General features: G+C 44.9%; 1 protein-coding gene across 2 annotated transcripts in view; it reads left to right on the plus strand.

Moving 5' to 3' along the window:
• The window catches only part of TOX (thymocyte selection associated high mobility group box), a 337,263-nt gene that overhangs the window by 312,574 nt on the left and 4,138 nt on the right, over positions 1-20,551 (plus strand). For both annotated transcript variants that reach the window (XM_078687266.1, XM_078687267.1), the window contains 2 exons: positions 2,191-2,568; positions 18,924-19,075. In XM_078687266.1, the coding sequence (XP_078543392.1) occupies positions 2,191-2,568; positions 18,924-19,075 (530 nt within the window). The remainder of the gene's footprint in view (positions 1-2,190; positions 2,569-18,923; positions 19,076-20,551) is intronic.

Raw genomic sequence — 20,551 nt, forward strand, 5'->3', positions numbered from 1 at the left:
TGGTCGTGGACTGCAATGAATGTGTACAAGGAACAGTAGTAGGCATTCACAGCCTGCTTTCACCCAGCGCACCTGAGACCGAAATAAGCACACTTTGACTTGATACTGTCCAGACATGGCGATTGAGGTCACAGATTAAAGTCCTGTCTCCATCATCCTGTATCTGGCTTCACTTCCAGAGGGTCCCTTTGCAAGTTATTTATTCGCAGCATGTTTCACCTGTCATTGCCATCACCTGAAGCTTGATGTCAAGAGTGAGCACCGCAGTAATGGGGCAGTAGGTGTTTTACTCAATCCATCACAGACACACACAGAACTACTAGGTACAATGCCTAATTCTGTGGAGGAGTACTCCGACATGTTGCTTAACTTCCTGGCTTGTGCACTATTTGTGGGTTTGTAGTAATAACTAAGCAACATTCAAGGGCACCCCTTTCTCCAGCGCATAGGAGATTCTAACATGGAGGTAATACTTTTGGAGCCACGTAACTGGTTTCCAGTTCAGTATTCCTCTGAAAAAAATTAGAATTTTCTGCCATGCTTTTTTAATATGAAACCATAATAGGGCCCCATTTTAGTGGATATTGTGCCTTGACTTGTGTGCCTTTTAGGATAAAAAATATCACAAATCCCAGATGTGTAGATTTAGGCACTGGAACTTATACACATTCATACTTGTCACAGGAATACACAAGATAAGTCTATGACTGTTTTAGATTTGCATACATAAGCCTGTTTCCCTTAACCCTACGCCTGCAGACTACACTCTGTGGATAAAGTACAAGCATAGGCGTATGGAAAACGTGTTTTACACAGTTTATTAACTTCCATTTTAAGGCCCCCTTCTATAACAACGGTGTAAGATATCCTATACTGTACGTACCATACTACCTCTGCCTACGTGACTTACGTTAAAGGTCAAATGTGTCCAGAGACCGCAGGGGCTAGTTTAAATGTTGCCAAAATGTACACAAAGTTACAACTTTGTGGCTGCTCATCATATTATATTCGTATCACCAATTCGTGACAATCTGTTGGAAAAATTGTGTCAATTTTTTGTGCATCTTCCACAAGCATAAGTACAGTCTCTACCAGGAAGCATCAGCAGATACTGATTTTGTGTATCAGGAATTTCCAAGTATACATTTCGCTGTCATACGCAAGTAAAACTTACCTGTGCAAAGGTGCTTGTGAATCAGGCCCAGTGTATATCTAAAGCACTTAGTAATCTCAGGTCTCCAAAGAGAATAGATACTTCCTATGTTTAAATCAAAAGGAACAGGCAATGCCAGTGTGTCTGTTTATAGAGCATGCACACAATGCACAAGGACACATGTACAAATGCAGAAAGAACAATAGAGATAACGTGTTACAGACATTCCCACACTCACACAAACAAGCCATCATTAAGACATACAACAACGCACTCAAACAACATATCCCCAGGTGCTTATTTAATCTCTTCTAACGTTTTTGCATAGGTGATTTATACTAGCTCAATTCATTGAGCTAAACCTGAAAATTACATTTACACAATGTACTTCTTCTGCAAGTGTGGAAAACTATCTAACTCCCAGTCTTAAAATGCCAGTGAAGCTAGTCTAGGCCATAAAGGGTCAAACCAGCCTCTTACACAGATGCAACAATGGTGCTCTGCATTCATGAATCAGGGAAACACCTCTGAACCACCCCAGAAAGTATGATTGCACTCTAGCAATTGGACCAGGGGAACATAGGAGGGACACCTGCGCAATGCATTGTATGATTATAGCCATACATATTGACAATCCTACCCATTACCTATTATGAATAACAAAGCCAGACCAAAACCATCACAACATTCAAGGGCATAATGTATTTACTCAGCAAGGTGGACACCCATCCATTGTCCATAGAACTCCTAGCCCAGTGGAGAACACAGTTATATAGCAGAAGCGAACTGCAGTCCGACCAACCACAATCGTAATCTGCCCCTTTGTGTTTCTAGGATTGAGATCAATGTCATTTTTGATAGTAGTGACCTGGGGTTCTTTTGAGTGTCAATTTTTTACCTACTTCCTCCACACCTCTCATGCAGGTACTTATATATATATGCTTTTAACTGCAAATCTGTACTTTGATTAGTTTCAAAACAGAATTCTCTTAAACCTGTTTCCATTTAAAATGTTGTCTTATCTGTTATCTCAACAGAGTTACAGTGAACCTCCTGATGTTAAGACATCTCAAGCATCTCAAATGATGAATTCAAAGCAGTCCTTGTTTCATGGAGCAGTGCAGGCGCATTCGGCACTGTATCTCAATTCACCCTACCATCAGCAACAAGGAATGAACCATCACATATCCGCCATGCACCCCAGTCTCCCAAGAAGTATTGCCCCTAAACCCAACAATCAAATGCCAGTGACTGTTTCCATATCCAACATGGCCGTATCTCCACCTCCTCCAATTCAGATGAGCCCACCACTTCACCAGCACCTAAGCATGCAGCATCAGCAGATGTCCATGCAGCACTCCCTGGGGAGCCAGCTTCAGATGCAGTCTGCTTTACATTCACCCACAATGTCGCAGGTTAGTTTTAGATCTCTGCTTGCATGACGTGTGTGGTTGGTTGCCCGTTAGAAATAATGGGGTGACCCTGTAACCCTCAGAACCTGGGCGGGTAATTAGACAAACAATAATGGTTCTGTTGGGACAAAAAGTATTGCTTCAATAAGGTTTTACAGGCCTACAAAGACTATTGTATTGACAGTTGACAATCCCAAATAATTTGTAAATTGTATGTAATTCTGCTGCTGCACACATTGCCTTATTCTTTCACATTTCACATTTCACTTTGTATAGCACTGTATGTTTTGTATTTTATGGACAGTACAACCATTACTGAGAGAAAAAGTCAAAAACATTGAGAAAGTTTTTCAGTAAATATTTACTTTCCAATGCATATGGGGTCAGTGTCGAATGATTGATACTACAACGTCTGTACACCTCCAGGGACACACGAGTTACATTACAGGTGTAAAACCTTATTGAAGCAATACTTGTCGTCCCAACAGAACCATTATTGTGTGTGGTTGGTTGGGCAGTTGAACGATGGGGTAAATGTGTCTATCTCAAAAAGAATGGCATCATTGGGAGGAGTGGAGTAACATTTTTTTATAATTCTTTCTAAGTTAGCTATTTTACTTTTCCTTCATCTCAGTTTAATATTAAACTGTTCAATATCAAAAGGATATGTAGCCTCTCACAGTTATCATTCTTTTATAGGATTAAAGTTCAAAAAGTTCTTAGAATGTTGTGCAAACAATGTGTTTCTGCTGCAAACTAATGACAGAATAATGTTTATAATGAGTGAACTAGCCTGTAACGGAGATCTTACAAGGAGGCAACGTAATCGTCTTGAGCGTCAAAGTGCATCCTATTGTTCACAATGTGGCCGATGCGCACATTGTGCCAGGAACACAAAAGATATAATATTTATAGCTACATAAATTGGCAGAAATTACAATGGGCTATCTTCGTTTGCAATTTTTGTTGGATCTGCCACCGCCGGGTCAGGCTTCTTTTGTGGTAACTATGTGCACAAATCAGAAAAGGATCTCCAATATCAAGAACAGAAGGGAAATGTTTCTGCTTTGAAACATGAAGGAAAATGCGTACAAATGTCAGCAGAAGTGTACAAAACTATTTCCGTACCTTTACCACAGTTGTTCATATGAACATATTTAAGGTGCTGTTTAGAGTTTTGGAATGCAGGGCTTCTGCCAAAAAATGACAGACGTCCCCTCGGCCCTATTTACAGAAGTACGAAGTTATGCACTCTAAATAGACATTTCAAGTGAATGAGACATATTTTGGCAGATGTCCTGCATCCACCGATTTCTAAATAACCTCTTTAGTGTCAAAAGGTGGATTTTACAAGTGTTGGCATTCTGGTAAACTGTAATACCCTACGAGTGACTGAGAAGAATTTTAATGGGGTTTGTGGAAATCCTCTCTGTGTGTTTATAAGCACAATATACAGCTGTAATCCCAATGGCCTATGTCTGGGTTAGCAGTCTTATGCTAGATAAGGAGAAACCTAACAAGCATTGGCAAAGCCAATTGGTCGTGACTTTGTAACCTATTGATTTTGCCAATGGTTGTAGCCATGCTGCACAGACGCTGTGCAGTGTGGCTAAAATAAAAAATACCGAAAGTCTTTGACGAGACCACCCGCGCCATTCGCACGGATGCGTGCACCTACAAAGTGTCACAGTTTTTTTTTAGATACTGAACCGCATTGGAACTGTAACTAAAAAGAAAAGAAAATGTAAAGGTGTTTTTTTATGTAAGTGGGGAAGGGGGAGCGAAGGAACACAGTAGAGTTTGGGTGAACATCAAAGCAACACAGGGAAGTGTGGGGACAAACAGCAACGCATCATGAGCAATGGTAGGAAGAAACGCTGAGCAAAACAGGAGGGGATGCGAAAGCAACGGGGGAGGCTGGAAGGGATGCAAATCAATGGTAGGAGGCTAGAAGTGACAGCAACAAGGAGTTTGAGGGAAATCAAGAAGGAGGAAGCATTGGGACGAAGTACTGGGGAGAATCACACAAGCAAGTGGGAGGAGGCAGTAGTGAAAGCAGCAATGCCAGCCAATCAAAGAGATTATAAAGAGGGAATGCTCCATGGGATGAGCACACTCAAGATTGGCAAACTGGGACGCAAATAAGAAGTAGATAAATGAGCATGACAAGGAAAGCCAAATAATGGTAACCAATAGGCGGGATTCAAGTCCCTTGATGTTCACAGTAAGCCACAATATGTCTTACAACAGACAGCACACGTGCTGTCTAGTGAGCTAGACCCAAAAAGGTTGCATACCCTCATCCCTATAATGTAGCATGATTTATCCTTGGACAGCACCTCATCTGGGACGCTAGTCTGAAATGGCCTTGTTAAGGCTTTTTATTTGCCCTGTCTAGATGAGTCGTATATTACTGAGTGATTCTTCTTATTGGGGATGTGAAGCGCTTAATGGTTATACTTAAATTGTGCTGAGGCGGATATTTGCGTTTTCATATTTCCTCCACTGTCAGAGGATAAAAAACTGTACACAGTTGATAATGACCACATTGCCTGTTCCTTAGAGCCAACATGATTCTGGCTGTTCATTGACTAAACCCTTTCTAATGCTTTCATCTCAGTGCTGTAGCCCTCCCACAGTCCCTTTCATCCCACATCCAAACATTAAGGATAATGTATATGGAATAACAGAATATGGTTATTTACTACCAGCTGTTCTCCAGTGTTGTTGCATTGGAACAATAATGTTATATAATCTTGTTTGCTGTATCAAATATCAGGAGGCATAAAGTTGAGTGGAGACCTCTCATTAGTTATACAGCATTTCACTTGACAACTGGTTACCGCAGAAGGATTACCTAATACTGCTCCTTCTCGTCCCATGTGTGGTACGTGGAAGAATATTATGTGAAAAACAGGCTATACGGGTGCTCATACCATGAAGTGTGGACACATACTTTCATCACTCCAAGGCGGGACTGGATGCCATTCTATCAGTTCAATGGAGTGAGAGTTGTCATTAGTGACAGCCTATATCTCATTTATTGGTATTCTGAAAGTGTTTTGCAGCAAGAGACTGGCAGTAGTAACTACCACTGATCTACCGTAGTTTTGGAATGTCAGGTTTTGTGGATATTCCGCCACGGCTGAGGGGCAATATCCTCTGCCAACGTAAGCGGAATTTCCACCAGCCAAATTGTAAATCAGAGTCATCGTGTCATACGGTAGTAGTTACGACAATATTAACTCGTCAATCCCTTCTGTATGGCCAGAGGGACATTTGCAAAGATTCATTGTGCGATGACATTGTTTTTTCAGGTAGAAATACATTACATTGCATGCCCTCAACAGCTCGCCTTTTTCCCCAACCTTTTGCTCATCAACATAAGAATTACAACCCTGGTGCACATAGGGAGTACATCCTCTGACAGTTTGTCCAGGAACCAATTTGAGAGATCTGTCAAAGGAATTCATATCTGTTTATTAAAGCTGTTACTGTATTACTTTGTGCCTCAGGGACGAGGCGGGGCAGCATTCTTTTCATGCCAAACATTAAAGTCTAGATTTAAGTACCAAGTCCATCTGGATCTGTAACCACAGACATGCATTGCTCTGCAGTAATTGATGTGCTACTTATGTGGCAAGTCACTGATCACAGAAAGAAGGTGACTATCCATATAGTGTGTTGTCTCAGTACAATGAGCTTTAGTAAGAGGAGCGCCCTGTGCCCCTTGTAGGCCTGTGAGATGGTCTTACTGAGTTCTTGGTGATGGTACTAGGGAAGTTACTCTTCATTTTGGTGCGATCTTTGAGCCCCCCCATCATATATTGCAGAGTCTATATATTTTGCAGTGTGTCAGTTGTGATAGACTCATTGTAGATGCACAATGGGTTATTACCCACTTAATAGGTACTACTGCTGTGCAACAGCAGAAAATAAGATACCAGCAACGCTTATAAATTTGCACACACATACTTAAAAAAACATTTATGAATTGCACCCTGAGAATGTAATCACCCCTTGTCCCTCAATTTGACATGAAGAATCTGCTGCCAAAAAAGAGATGCGGAATAACAGCAGTACTAGTTAAGCAAATTAGTTCAAACAATCTAATGGCAACCCGTGATTGCCAGGAGCCATAACGTTTGCTGTCCTATCAAATGGGCAATGAGCGTCAGATACACAATCACACCTTGTAGATCATACAAGGCATATACCAAGTTTCTGAGAAAAAATATTTGGTTTCTGACTCTAAACCCAACAAGAAACCTCGATGAAGTATAGAGACAGGTTTTCAGAAAGGTAGTCGAGAGACAAGAAAACTGCGTTTGGAGCTCACCTCGTGATTGGAGGGCTCCTGTGCCATCATGACCTTTTCTGCTCAGCCTGTTCCTCTTGACCTCGTACTGACCTCTGCAATGCCTGTGCGGCCCTGAAGCTGCTCACTCTGTGTCCAAACCTCTTCTAGCTGAGCAATATGGAGGACCCTCAGCTAAGGAGTGCTCCAACTCCATTGTCACTCATCTCTGTCCATACTAATGGAGCTGTCAGCAATCGCTGCATTCTCATGTCATGTGTCCCATATATATTTCTGCATACCAAAACATGCTTTTTTAAAGTGTCCCTTCCTTCTCACTCATGCTCCTGATGCATTAAGGGTCTGACTGGGGAGGCAGGGGTGGTGCCTGTACATTAGTACAAATTCACTGCTCTGCGGGTTTTTGAACACTTGCTCGTGAAACGTGTTACTGCTCCTACCTTATTCTTCACCTCTCCTATGGTCTATCACACTCCAAAAAAGTGACTGAGTACTTTGCCATTGCTCCTTTATTTATGTCATCTTATTTTTGTCGAGCATCCATTCCAAGGTGCCTTCATATCTGGGCCAGTAGCACCGCAAAAGCCTCTGACGGGGAAATAATGAAGACATAGACATCATAGGCTTTTCACAGTCATTCAGCCCTCCCTCCCAGAGGATGCAGGAGACAGACACGATCTGTTCTTCTTCCAAGTTCCTAAACTAGGCACCTCTGAATAGTCTGAACTCACTCATTCATGTTCCATCCCCAGTGAATTGCACACACAGGCCCTGATTAAGAAGGGCCAGCGGAGTAGACGGTAAGGATCCCACTCAGTAAAACCCAATAATCCTAGATTTCGATTTTATTGGATGCAATAATTATCACCTACTCTTAATTGTGTCCTTCAGAATTGGGCATAGAATGTGGAGTTTGTTTTGTTGTCACCAAAATCCATACCCCAGTATTTACTAGGCATTAGTCCCCTTTTAATTGTAGGTTTTACCTGCCTTTATTTAACAGGGGATGCGGCCTTTGCCGAACTCAGTAATTAACACTGCCATAATACCTCCACAACTCGTCATTTCCACACGCTAGCCAAATAAGAATTTGTGCAGGTGGTGTAATGTTTTGGCCCATTCACCATTAGGCCTTAGAAGGTTGCCACGTTTCTCAGCACGCCAATAAACAAGGTGGAGCAAAACACAGAGGTAAATACCTGTAGTTGTATGGGCTTCTGAAAAGTAGCACCATGACTCTTTGCATGTATGCTACAGTAGTGTGTGTTCATTACAACCCAATATAGTATTTGCTAGAATATGCTTCCGATGTGTGATGTGCAGGCCAGCAAACTGCTGGAGGGTAATTTGTTTGAGTTGACAGGCACTGGCAAGGGTCACTGTGCCAGAGTTAAAAATAGATACACAGAAAAGCCAAGTGACTTTGTGGTTCAACAAATAGCAGGTGCCAAATGTGCCCACTAGGGCAGCTCCTGCCCCCTCTTCAGGTTGATTCTGCAGCCATGAACCTCAGTGCCCAATAATGGACCCTGCTACCACCTATCTTTATACCATACCTCTCACCAGCATGTGTCACTTTAACAGTATTACCTGAATTGTGGCCATACTTGATTGGCTCCTTCTAGAAGCACATATCATCAGATTGCACTTCCGGGCCTCCAAAGCCATCCACGCTGATAAACTCCACGTCTCTCATCGAACCGTGAAGTGTATAAAGACACCAAAATCAGTGAAACCAAAACCCTAGACCTCTCTCTTGTCAGGATTCAATGTCTTGTTTACTATTGACGCCTCAAAACATAGTTCCTTCCTTGCCAACTTTCTGATCCTTTGACATTGCAAGTACCACCACCCTATGCTGTTATATCTTTTTCTCCAAATCATCTTGTGAATCCTGGTTCTCTTGCCCGTCAGCATTGATAATTGCTCCCTGTTTTAATTAAGATACTGCACTCCTGTATCCTCACAATTTGAATTATTTATGTTTTTACGCTTGTGAAGCTTGCATATGTTGATGGTGAAAACAAGTGCTGATATTACACCACCCTTCTTTGAACGTTGTCTGGTTTAGTTCAACCCATACTAAGCCAACGCATAAAATAACTGACGTAGTAAATTATACCAAGCTATACCATGCACTACTGCATTGCTTTGGGTATGTCACCCTTGGGGGCATCTTGTTATTTATAGAATGCTAGGAGAGTTTTCTTCTTAAGAGAGCATTTTAGATGATTTTGGAGGAAAAACCGTGTACAGATCATTCGTGAGACCATATCACCTTGTGTTGTGTATTTAATGTCACAAAGATTACACAGTAAAGCAAAGTTGACCTGTTTTGCTTTTCTAGAGCACAAATATTGGTGGTCTGCTAAAGTATTGGTGACAAGTCTATCACCCTTGCAAAATGGAGGGAAAAGTGCTCTTCCCCGTGTAGTTATTAGCTGCCGCGCTCTGTCTCTTTAACGCCGGCTCAGTTCTATGGCAAGGCAATTCTGAGCAGTCACCAAGTTTATCTCCAACAGCATCAAATGTGAATCCATGATTAAGTAATGAGATGCCCAATGCATCTTCACAAAGGGCACCAAAACCATTACTTTGGGTGGATCAGCAATGGCCGCCATGTGATGGAAGCCACTTGGAGCTCAGACAGATGTGTTGGATTAGATTTTCAACACCCCTACCTGCCACTTCCGTTTCAGCCAGCCAGGATGTGTCGAGGCACACCCAGGCATTGGTCCAGCAGCAATTGGACTATTCCCTGCATTATTCTTACGAATTGTGTAAGTCGCGCTGAAGCAGGTGTATATATTCCAGAAGTGTGATTTACACTTAACATGAGGAATTTTATGTTTTGCTTCCAGCGGCCCCCTCCCCCAACTGCAGTTTATTTGATGCAATAAACATTGAAAAATGACTGCATGCGCACTCTCCTTTACTGCAGCAAAGCTCCGAATGAGGTCAGGGGAAAAATCATTAATATCTGTCAACTTCTTTTATAACCCAAAGGAAAAATCTTTGTATGATATTGCATGGACACATTTTCAATTTCCGTGCCTAATAAACAGTTTCTTTAGGATTTGGATGTAATTTCGAGTTTTTTTTTTTTTTAAATCACACGGAGAGTGATGAATAAATCACTTGCAAAGACAAACAACGTTGACGCCTGTTGAAAATACCTCTTCGGACAAGCAGGAAATGAAATTAGTTCCCAAAGATGTGTGGCGATGAAGATCGCGTTCACATCGGATGTGGGCTTCGTATGCCCTGCTGCAGTGGCATCACCAACCTGTGAAGGGTGCTGAAATCTAATTAAAGAGCCAATGTCCCTCCTGACATCAAATTAATCTTTATCAAGTTGGCATTTCTTTATTTCTGCCGGGCATGGCAAAATGACAATTTTACATTCAATTCATGTAGCTAACAGTTGGCGATGTTTCTTTCTCTTGAGCCTTGCTATCCAAACCATTCGGCTCTGTTCAAATAGACCTCAGTAGCGTGCGTTTCTTGTACATTGTTTGCTGTATATAGTATGTGATGTCAGTCTGTCTCAGTTACCTTTCTGTTGATGAACGGTGTGAATATTTATTGCACATACGTTTTTAGGGTCATTTGAGAACGCAACAGTTACTTTTGTGCATCACTGTTTCATGCATGAACCATCAGGAATTGGATGGCCATGCATTCTGTTTCTGATAGATACATCTGCCGTGTGGATTCCTCACCTTGTGAATACCCCTTGCGTCAGCAACATTCGGAAATTCTTTTTTCGTAGCCTCGCGCCGACGTGGACTCCTGACGTCATAGAGACACGACCTCGCTCGCGACTCCGCTGACGTCACCGATGCCTATAATAGGCCCACGCCGGCGTGATGACATCAGTTCCCTTTTTTCCGCGTCGTCGACGCTAACGCTTTCGGGATACTCTGTAGCCTTAGTACAGTGTTACTTTATTTCCTCGATTCTCCATTCTCGGATATTTGTGTTCTATTGTCATGTCGACAAAGAAGACCGGGTTTAAGCCTTGCAGAGAATGTGGGAAGATGATGTCCGTTACGGACCCTCACCAGGACTGCATCTGGTGTTTAAGTTCGGATCATGACGTCGATGGATGTTCATCGTGTCAAAAGATGAATCCGAAGGCTCTCCGTGAAAGAGAATCCAAGCTTCTTGTGGCCAGGATTAAGGCGAGTAAGGTGAAAAGATCATCGAAGCACTCGAAGAAGTCGAGGTCGAGATCCAGGTCGAGGTCTCGGGAGGCGTCGGCTTCGAAGTCTTCGTCCGGTCACACCTCTGGTTCTCACAAGAAGCACAAGAAAAGGAGGCATGGTTCCCATCATCATTCTAGATCGAAGTCTCCCAAGAGGATGAGGTCGAAGGTGATTCCTCTTCAGGTGTCGGATCGAGAAGGTGAGGCTTCGCCTTCGGAGTCGGTGGTCCAGTCTCCGATTCCAGTTGCGGATCCGTCCCCGGCTCCGTCCCCGGCTCCGTCCCCGGCTCCGTCCCCGGCTCCATCTCCGGCTCCGGAGGACACAGTTGGGGTTCCTGTTGAGGAGGAGGTTTCGAATCCTGTTGAGGAGACAGATTTGAACGTGCCACGAGGTCGACCTGAGCATCCACCATTCCCGGCTCCAGGTCAGGACCCCTCTGCATTTTTAAACGCGATGTATGGTGTCTTCTCGAGGTCGTGGTACCCCTCTGGAGCACCTTTGGGTCCCATGGGTCCAATGGCTTTCAATTTGGGTGTTCCACACTCATATGCTCCGGCACCCTTCATGCCGTATATGCCGGCTCCGACTCCGTTGTGGCAGTACCAAGCTCCACCGAGGTCGACACCGGTGTCGACGCCGGCTCGGCCGAAGTCGACGACTCCGGTCCCGGCGTCACCGGCTCCTTTGGATTCTATGGGGCGGCCTTCCAAGCCCTCGGATTCGGTTCCGAAGTCGACTCCGGCGCCGTCGAATTCGGCTTTGGATTCGACCGCACTTCGAGTGAAGATGAGATCTCGTAGAGAAGCTCAACGACTTCTGGATTTATTTATTTATTTATTTAGAAGTTTTCTATAGCGCTAACAAGACCCGAAGGTATCAGAGCGCTTCACAGTAGTGGGCATGAAAAAGAGAACAACATGAAACAAACCCAATATGGATGAACAGAGGGTTGATGAATCATCTTCTGAAGTGGAGGAAGGTGAGCTGGAGGGGAGTTGTTTTGAAGACCTGGCGGATGCTAGTGGTCTCGAGTTTTCTCCAGAGTGGTCGTTGCCTTCAGGACCTGATGCTCCCTCCAGGGATGTTCAACCTTATCATGTTGTCATGAAGAAGGCAGCAGGACTTTTGGGTTTGATTTTGCCTTCGGTCGAGTTTAAGTCGAACTTGTTAACAGAGGTCCTCCATTCTCCAAGCTCGTCGGTGGAACCTTTGCTACCATTTAATGACGCTTTAAAGGATCCCATCATGGAGGTTTGGAAGAAGCCCTTTTCTGCTCCTGCAGTTTCGAAAAGTGTGGCAAGGAGGTATAGAGTGGCTCCTGAGGATCCTGCTTTCTTATCTTCTCATCCTTCCCCTGAGAGTTTGGTAATTCAGGCCGCTTGCTCTAAAAAGTCTGTTGGGGCTTTTCCGCAAGTACCTGCCGACAAAGAGGCCAAGAAGCAGGATCAAGTGGCGAAAAAGGTTTTTTCTTCGGCCAGTATGGCTTTGAAGTCTTCTAACGCCACTTGCCTTATGGGAAGATACATTCATGCTCTTATGGACTCTATGCGTTCATTGGTCCCTAAGGTTCCTGAGGAAAGTAGAAAAGACTTTGAAGAAGCTTTGTCTGACTCTCAGGCGGCGGCTCGTCAGGTCATCCAAAGTGGACTTGATGCTACGGATTCTGTGGCAAGGATCATGGGCACGGCGGTTGCCACGAGGCGTTCAGCCTGGTTAAAGTCTTCTGATTTTTCAACTGATGTGCAGTCTGCATTGTTGGATTTGCCCTTCGATGGTGTGGGGCTTTTTGGAAAGAAAGCAGACACGGCCTTGGAAAGATTCAAGGACAGCAGGGCAACTGCTAGGTCTCTTGGCCTTCAGGTCAGGGGCGCAACGAACAGGAAATTTAGAGGATTTGGCCGCTCTTCCTTTCGGTCGTATAGACAAGGCCAGCAGCAGCAGCAACAGCAGCAGCAGCAGAATACCTTATATAGGTCTTACAGAGGAAAGCAGAGGGCACGTCCTCGAGGGCGTCAAGCCTCCTCCTCCTCCACCTCTTCCAACCCCCCAGCCACAGAAAAGCAGCCCTAGATCCGCCATTCAGGATCATGTAGGCCCAGTGGGGGGTCGGCTTACCCACTTTCTACGAGATTGGGAATCGGTTACATCAGATCTTTGGGTTCTCAATCTCGTAGAGAATGGGTATGCCCTTCCCTTTCGGGAATTCCCTCCCAATTACCCTCCTTGCCAGGGGTATTGCTCAGAGGAACATCTGTTACTCCTTCAGGAGGAAGTCCAAACTCTATTGAGAAAAGGTGCGATAGAGGTGGTCCCAGAGCAGGAAAGGGGTCAGGGATGCTACTCCCGGTATTTCCTGATTCCCAAGAAGGATGGCAGGCTTCGTCCAATCCTAGATCTCAGGATCTTGAATTTTTATCTGAAGCAGGAGAAATTCAAGATGCTCACCCTTGCTCAGGTTCTTCAGGCTCTGCTGGAAGAAGACTGGATGGTGTCGCTCGACTTGCAGGATGCGTATTTTCATATTCCGATCCTGAAGTCGCACAGGAGGTATCTCCGTTTTACGGTGGGGTCGCAGCACTACCAGTTTGCGGTCCTTCCGTTTGGACTTACTACTGCACCTCGAGTTTTCACCAAGGTGATGGCAGTGGTGGCGGCGCATCTCAGAAGATCGGGGATTCCTGTATTCCCGTATCTGGACGACTGGCTGATCAAAGCGGAGTCGTCAGAGAGAGTGCTTCATCATCTGCAGGAGACAACACTGTTGTTGTTCAGGTTGGGTTTTTCGATAAACGTACCCAAGTCTCACCTGGTGCCCTCCCAGCGCAACCTGTTCATAGGTGCTGTACTGGACACAACTGTATGTCGTGCATTCCCTCCCCCTCAAAGGATTCGCGACATACAGGAGATGATTCCTTTATTCTTCAATGGAGCGGTTGTTCCAGTCCTGAAGGTCCTCCGCCTGCTCGGTCTGATGGCTTCTTGCATTCTGTTGGTCAGTCATGCACGCTGGCACATGAGGGCACTCCAGTGGTGCCTCCGCAGGCAGTGGTATCAACACAACGGAGATCTCAGGGAGTCGGTGAGGATCTCCAGAGAAGCTGCAGCGGATCTGTCTTGGTGGGGCGTGGAAGGCAATCTGTCTCAAGGAAAGCCTTTTCATCTGCCTCCATCAGTGGCCTCAGTGATAACGGATGCATCCACTCTCGGGTGGGGTGCTCATCTGGGGGATCTGGAGGTCAAGGGCCTTTGGTCTCCAGAGGAAAGGTTGCTTCACATCAACCTTTTAGAATTGCGGGCGATACGTTTGGCACTCAAGGCCTTCCTTCCTTCCCTTCGCGGTCGGTCAGTCCAAGTCCTGACGGACAACACGACTGTGATGTGGTACATCAACAAGCAGGGAGGAGTGGGGTCGCAGTGTCTCTGCAGAGAGGCTCTGCGTCTCTGGTCCTGGGTTCAGGACCATCAGATTTGTCTGATGGCAAATCATCTGGCCGGGGTGTTGAACGTTCGTGCAGACAGTCTCAGTCGGCAGTTCTCTGCCGACCACGAGTGGAGGCTTCACCCGGGGGTGGTTCACGATATCTTTCAGATGTGGGGGACTCCTCGGGTGGACCTGTTCGCCACTCGCGAGAATGCTCACTGCCTGTCATTCTGCAGTCTCCAGTATCCGATGCAAGGAGCCTTGGGGGAGGCGTTTCAGTTGAGTTGGAGAGGTCAACTCCTTTACGCCTTTCCTCCCATACCCTTGATTCCTCGGGTTCTGAGGAAGATTCGGCAAGACAGGGCCCAAGTCATATTGGTCGCCCCGGATTGGCCAAGAAGGGTGTGGTATACAGGTCTTCTCCACCTCTCCTCTCACCCGCCGCTCCGTCTCCCTCACAGGGCAGACCTCCTCTCTCAGATGGAGGGGCAGGTTCTACACCCCCACCTCCAGACATTGCACCTTCATGCCTGGAGATTGAGCGGGGCAACCTGATTTCCTTTTCCCTCCCATCTGACGTTGTGGATGTCATCTTGTCAGCCAGGCGTGACTCCACTAAGTCCATCTATTCTTATAGATGGGCGAAATGTGTCTCGTGGTGTGGGGAAAGGTCTATCGATCCTTTGAAGGCCCATTTGTCTCACGTTCTCCAGTTTGCCCTTTCTCTGGCTCACCAGGGTCTTGCTGTTGCCACGGTGAAAGGTTATCTTTCTGCGCTGTCAGCTTTTCTCTGTTTGCCTGACCAGCCTTCTCTTTTTAAGTCACCTGTGGTTTTAAGGTTTTTAAAGGGACTTATAAATATGTTTCCTCATGTCCCTTTTATTGTGCCTCAGTGGGACTTGAATCTGGTCTTGACCTTTTTGATGGGTGCTCCTTTCGAGCCTCTCCACAAATGTCCCTTGAGGCTTCTTACCCTTAAAACAGTCTTCCTCGTTGCAATAACCTCGGCAAGGAGGGTAAGTGAGCTTCAAGCTCTTTGTCACAAGCCCCCTTTCTTGTCCATACATGCTGATCGAATGGTTCTCAGGACCAGGGCTGCTTTTCTGCCTAAGGTGGTAACTCCCTTCCACCTAGGGCAGTCCATTACTTTACCTTCCTTCTATCCTCCCCCTCACCCTTCTAAGGAGGAAGAGAGACTGCACCGTCTGGACCCTAAGAGGGCGGTGTCCTTTTACTTGGACAGATCCAAGGACTTTCGTTTGGAAGACCAGCTCTTCGTTGGATTTGCTGGCTGCAAGAAAGGAAGAGCGGTCCATAAGAGAACTTTGTCGAGATGGATCGTCCTCTGCATAAAGATCTGCTACTCTTTGGCCAGTAAGGAACCACCAGAGGGTATAAGGGCTCATTCTACTAGAGCTAAGTCTTCTACCTCAGCATTGGCCAGAGGTGTGCCTGTAGAAGATATTTGTAGAGCGGCGACTTGGTCTTCCCTCCACACTTTCGCGAAGCATTACTGCTTAGACTCCGAAGTGAGGAGGGACGGTCACTTTGCGCGCTCTGTCCTTCAGGATTTCCTGGTCTAGAAGAGTGGACACCCTCCTCCGGGAGTGGGGACTGCTGTGGGACTCTATTCACAAGGTGAGGAATCCACACGGCAGATGTATCTATCAGAAGAACAAGTTACTTACCTTCGGTAACGCTTTTTCTGGTAGATACTATATCTGCCTGTGGATTCCTCACTGACCCACCCGCCTCCCCGTTGTCCACTCTTCTATGCCGGAGTTACTGTAATGTAATGTATATATATTTTGTTGTCAAGGAAATGTTCCAATTGCTTTCCTGCTTTTGCTTAACACTGTGTGTTTTGCCTTGATTATTGTGTACTATGTATACTTGTATATTTCTACTGTCATTGGTCCGTCCGTGTGCCTCGATGGCACGGAAAAAAGGGCGGAACTGATGTCATCACGCCGGCGTGGGCCTATTATAGGCGTCGGTGACGTCAGCGGAGTCGCGAGCGAGGTCGTGTCTCTATGACGTCAGGAGTCCACGTTGGCGCGAGGCTACGAAAAAAGAATTTCCGAATGTTGCTGACGCAAGGGGTATTCACAAGGTGAGGAATCCACAGGCAGATATAGTATCTACCAGAAAAAGCGTTACCGAAGGTAAGTAACTTGTTCGTCAGGATAAATACTGTAGGGTCATCATTGTAAGGTCACGATTGGTTAAAAAAACTCTGAAACTCTGTATGTGGAACATAGTGTGCTGTGCTAAACATAGCTCCTCTGAGTTATGGACAAGTATGCGCTGTATAAAAACCACATGAATACAAACACACATACATGCATACTTACTAGCTAAAAAGCAGAGGATGACATACATAGGGAAAAAGAAGTAGAAAGAGTACCATGGGCAATAATGCGAGGCATAACTTGATTGCAGTGGCCCGTCACACTTCCCTGGGACGAAGCTCACTACACTTGCTACACCAATTATAGCTACACCAATAGAATGAGACAGTGGCGGGAGATAAAGGGTATGTGGAACAGGCCATTAAAAAACAGGTAAGATGAACAGTGAGAACGTTGTGTATGAAAGATACTTGTAACCACAGATTCCTCTCATCTTAGAGTACTCTCCAGGTGCAGTGCTTAATTTGTAAAAAAGAAAAAATGCTTTGCCTGGGCCATCGTCAGGAGGCCACCGCAGCTTGCTCCAACCATTGCCATGGCCAGCACTGCCAATGACAGTACCTACACAACGACTAATCATCAAACACCTGTTGTTCTGTTCATCTTTAAATTACACAAAGAGCGCCACCATGTGGCAGCTATCATAAGCACCAGTGTTGACAATTAAGTGCCGGTGCCGAGCCCCGGAAACCCAGGCTCAAATTAAGCACTGCCCAGGTACCAGATTGGATCTGTAAAAGTTTCTTCAGCAATGTTCAAGGGCACTGCTAGGTGGTGCAGTGCAGCGCTGCATTGGCTCCATACTACCCCGGAAGTGACAGAATGGAGTCACACATGGAACTAGTTCCTTTTTACTGCACTTTCCAACCCTGATCCAGAGCTCCAGTCCTAATTTTGTGGGTCAGAGGCTTTTAGTGTGTGACCTTCTTTGCAATGGCTTTGCTTTTTATCTGCATGGTTCATTTTTAGTTTCAGTGAGCTCTTAGTATTATGTAACAATCTCCCTCCGTCTGGAAAACACCAGTTGTTAGTCTTGGGGTATATATTTTGAGCCAAGTACATGTGAGCCATTTCTACTTCATTAGTTAAATAACATCTGTGCTTTTTGCCTTTGCCAATTGATCTTAACTTGACATTGGTGTAAGTGTTTTTGGTAAATGGAAAATGCATTTACAGCTTGTGCTTGTTTAGCTTCTGTAAAAGGTAGAAAAGTTATTAAATATTGCTGGGCATACTTTGGGAACGTCCAATATTTTGCAGTATCGCTCAGTGCTTCTCTAGCAAAACAGTAGTCCAGGGGCCCAAGCCAGAGACACACTCCAAACGGCTAATGAAGTATGATTGTTGGGCCCTTTGTATATCACTCAGACCTTAAAAACGTCCATTGTCTGATATAGGAACATAAACGGGTCAACGAATGATAGAGAACTATTGGATTATATACCACAGATGTGCCCAAGGAAACACCTCAAACATGAACACACAGCAGCTGATCGATGGAACCACACAGCAGTGTATATTCCCAATACCAGTCAGTGTTATTTGCAGCTTTCATACAAATCACCTTCACAAAGCGCTGGAACACAAATTGTTTTGGCTTGGTAGAACATTTCAATGCAACTAAATTATTAAATATGCATGCACTCCTGGTTTCTTCTGCATTGCCCTACTCAGTTAGAGATCCCATACAGGCTTCTTTTAATTGCATTAGTTCAGCTGCAAAGTTAGTGTGTTTTGCTTGAATTAGAGGTAGGTTGAAAAGAAATTCCAATAAAAAACAGCAGATGGTCCCTTTTTGATTGAATGAAGAGAAAGGCTTCTCAGAACAAAGCATGAATAGGTGCAGGCTAATAAAATACCCAGCCACCTGCTGCCTGTGTCTTTCAAAAAGATTCTGTTGCATATTCTGCAAACTAACTAATGGTGTCTCCCCAGCCCTGTTCGGAATGCTCGTACAAAGAGTGAGCTCTGCATTTGGCCATAGGTTTGCCCTCCACGGATGTATATGCACGATTTATACACAATTCCCTTCATGTATAAGCCTGAAAAACACACCACTCTGTTGTATCTTATAGTGCTACACCCGACTGTTTGTTTTCGAAATTGTGGAGCAGGTCTAGTTTCCTGGTTGCTCTCACTGTTTTTCATAGTTGCTTTTCTGTACTGGTTAGTTAATTATCTAGGACTCTCCTCTTACTGAATCTTCTTTTCATTTTCAGGGATTTAACCTTCATTCAGAATATCAGAATCTTATCAACCCAACATCTACAGCCGCGCAGGTTGTTACTCAAGCAATGGAATACGTTCGCGCGGGCTGCAGGAACCCTCCAGGACCGGCTGTGGACTGGAATAACGACTACTGCAGTAATGGGTAAGCAGTCGTCAAGTGCCATTTTGTGTCGAAGTATTTGCATATACCACGTATACATGGCTACTTTTCAGTAGAGGGCTTGGTCACGTATGGTTGGAAGCTCGCGTGGCTCACGGCTATGTTTGCATGCGAGGAAACATGCTTAGATCTTGGTCATGTTATAGTTCGTTTTCAGGAGCATGAAGTCAAAGAAGCAAATGTTATGGCTTGAAAAGCAGTTTCAGAAATAATCCTGGGCTCCTTGTGAGGAACAACAGTGACGTGAAGGTCAACCTGACATCCAAATCAGAAACATATTAACACATTTCTGAGTCACCACCGGATTCTAATTGATTCCCTCTCAAGTCCTCTTCCCTTTGTCATGTTTTTCGAACAATCTTTACTGCTGCATGCCTCGAGCTGCCTGGATACAGCAGCAGGAAGAAGAGGGAGGTAATGGGCACGCTCACAGAGGTTTGCTTACCCAGCCCACTCCTTGTTGCTTATAAACATACATAGCTATAGCTTTATCGCCTTCCACACCCTGCACAATGCAAACATCGCATTGGTAAATTATGTGAATGTATTGTGTTCATGTACATTGGGCAAGTGTGCCTATTTCCCTAACACTAGATGCTTAATATATGTAGTGTGTACACTGCACGTGTAGCATTAAGAATTGACACCTACTTCTACAATTTGACCATATTGGTAAAGTTCAATTACAACAGTGTATTTTTTCCAAATGTCGACATTTTCTAAGTAATGGACAAGTTTTTCCACTTATTTTCTTTTCAAGACGTTTGAAGTGTATCGGAGGGGTTTTAAAAAGTGTGGCCTGAACATTTGTAAATATTTGTGAAGCTCCTAATAATATAATTATTTTGGTCTGTGGCCCCAAATATCACTGAATGATTTTGATGGTGGAGAAGTGTGGCTCACTGGTTAGAGGAGGCAGACCTGGAAGCAGAGGTCAGCCCGGGACCAGGGTTCAATTCCCGGCTCGGCGGGGTCTTGAGTCCTAAAATGTCCATGGACTCGACAATTCTCGCTCCGGTGCCTACTCGATTCACGGGTTCACACTCTGCGACTCTGGGCAATAGCTTGCTTAATCTGCACAACGGCCCCTCGCGGCGGGATGCCTGGCTTTCACCTTGCGGATACCCTGCCGGGGTTATCTCAGAGGGGAATACCAGGACGGGTTCCCTAAGCAAGCGCTTAGAAACCGCTTGGTGATTTGCGCTATATAAATTCCTGTACATTTACATTTACATCCCCTGGAAACTCCAACTTCCATTACAATTATCCACTGTCTACATCTGTATACATTGTACAGTTGTGGCATAATCACGCACCTATGGTTTATGCTTAAATATGTGCATGTTTCATATAAAGCCTTTAGTAGTGACCAGTAGTTGGTAAATCCGATCTCACACAGTTTTATCACTAGATTTATGTGCCCAACAGAAAAGATAGATAATAAATAAGTTGTGGTAA

Source organism: Lissotriton helveticus, chromosome 4_1 (genome assembly GCF_964261635.1).
Source record: "Lissotriton helveticus chromosome 4_1, aLisHel1.1, whole genome shotgun sequence".
Taxonomy (NCBI): Eukaryota; Metazoa; Chordata; class Amphibia; order Caudata; family Salamandridae; genus Lissotriton; species Lissotriton helveticus.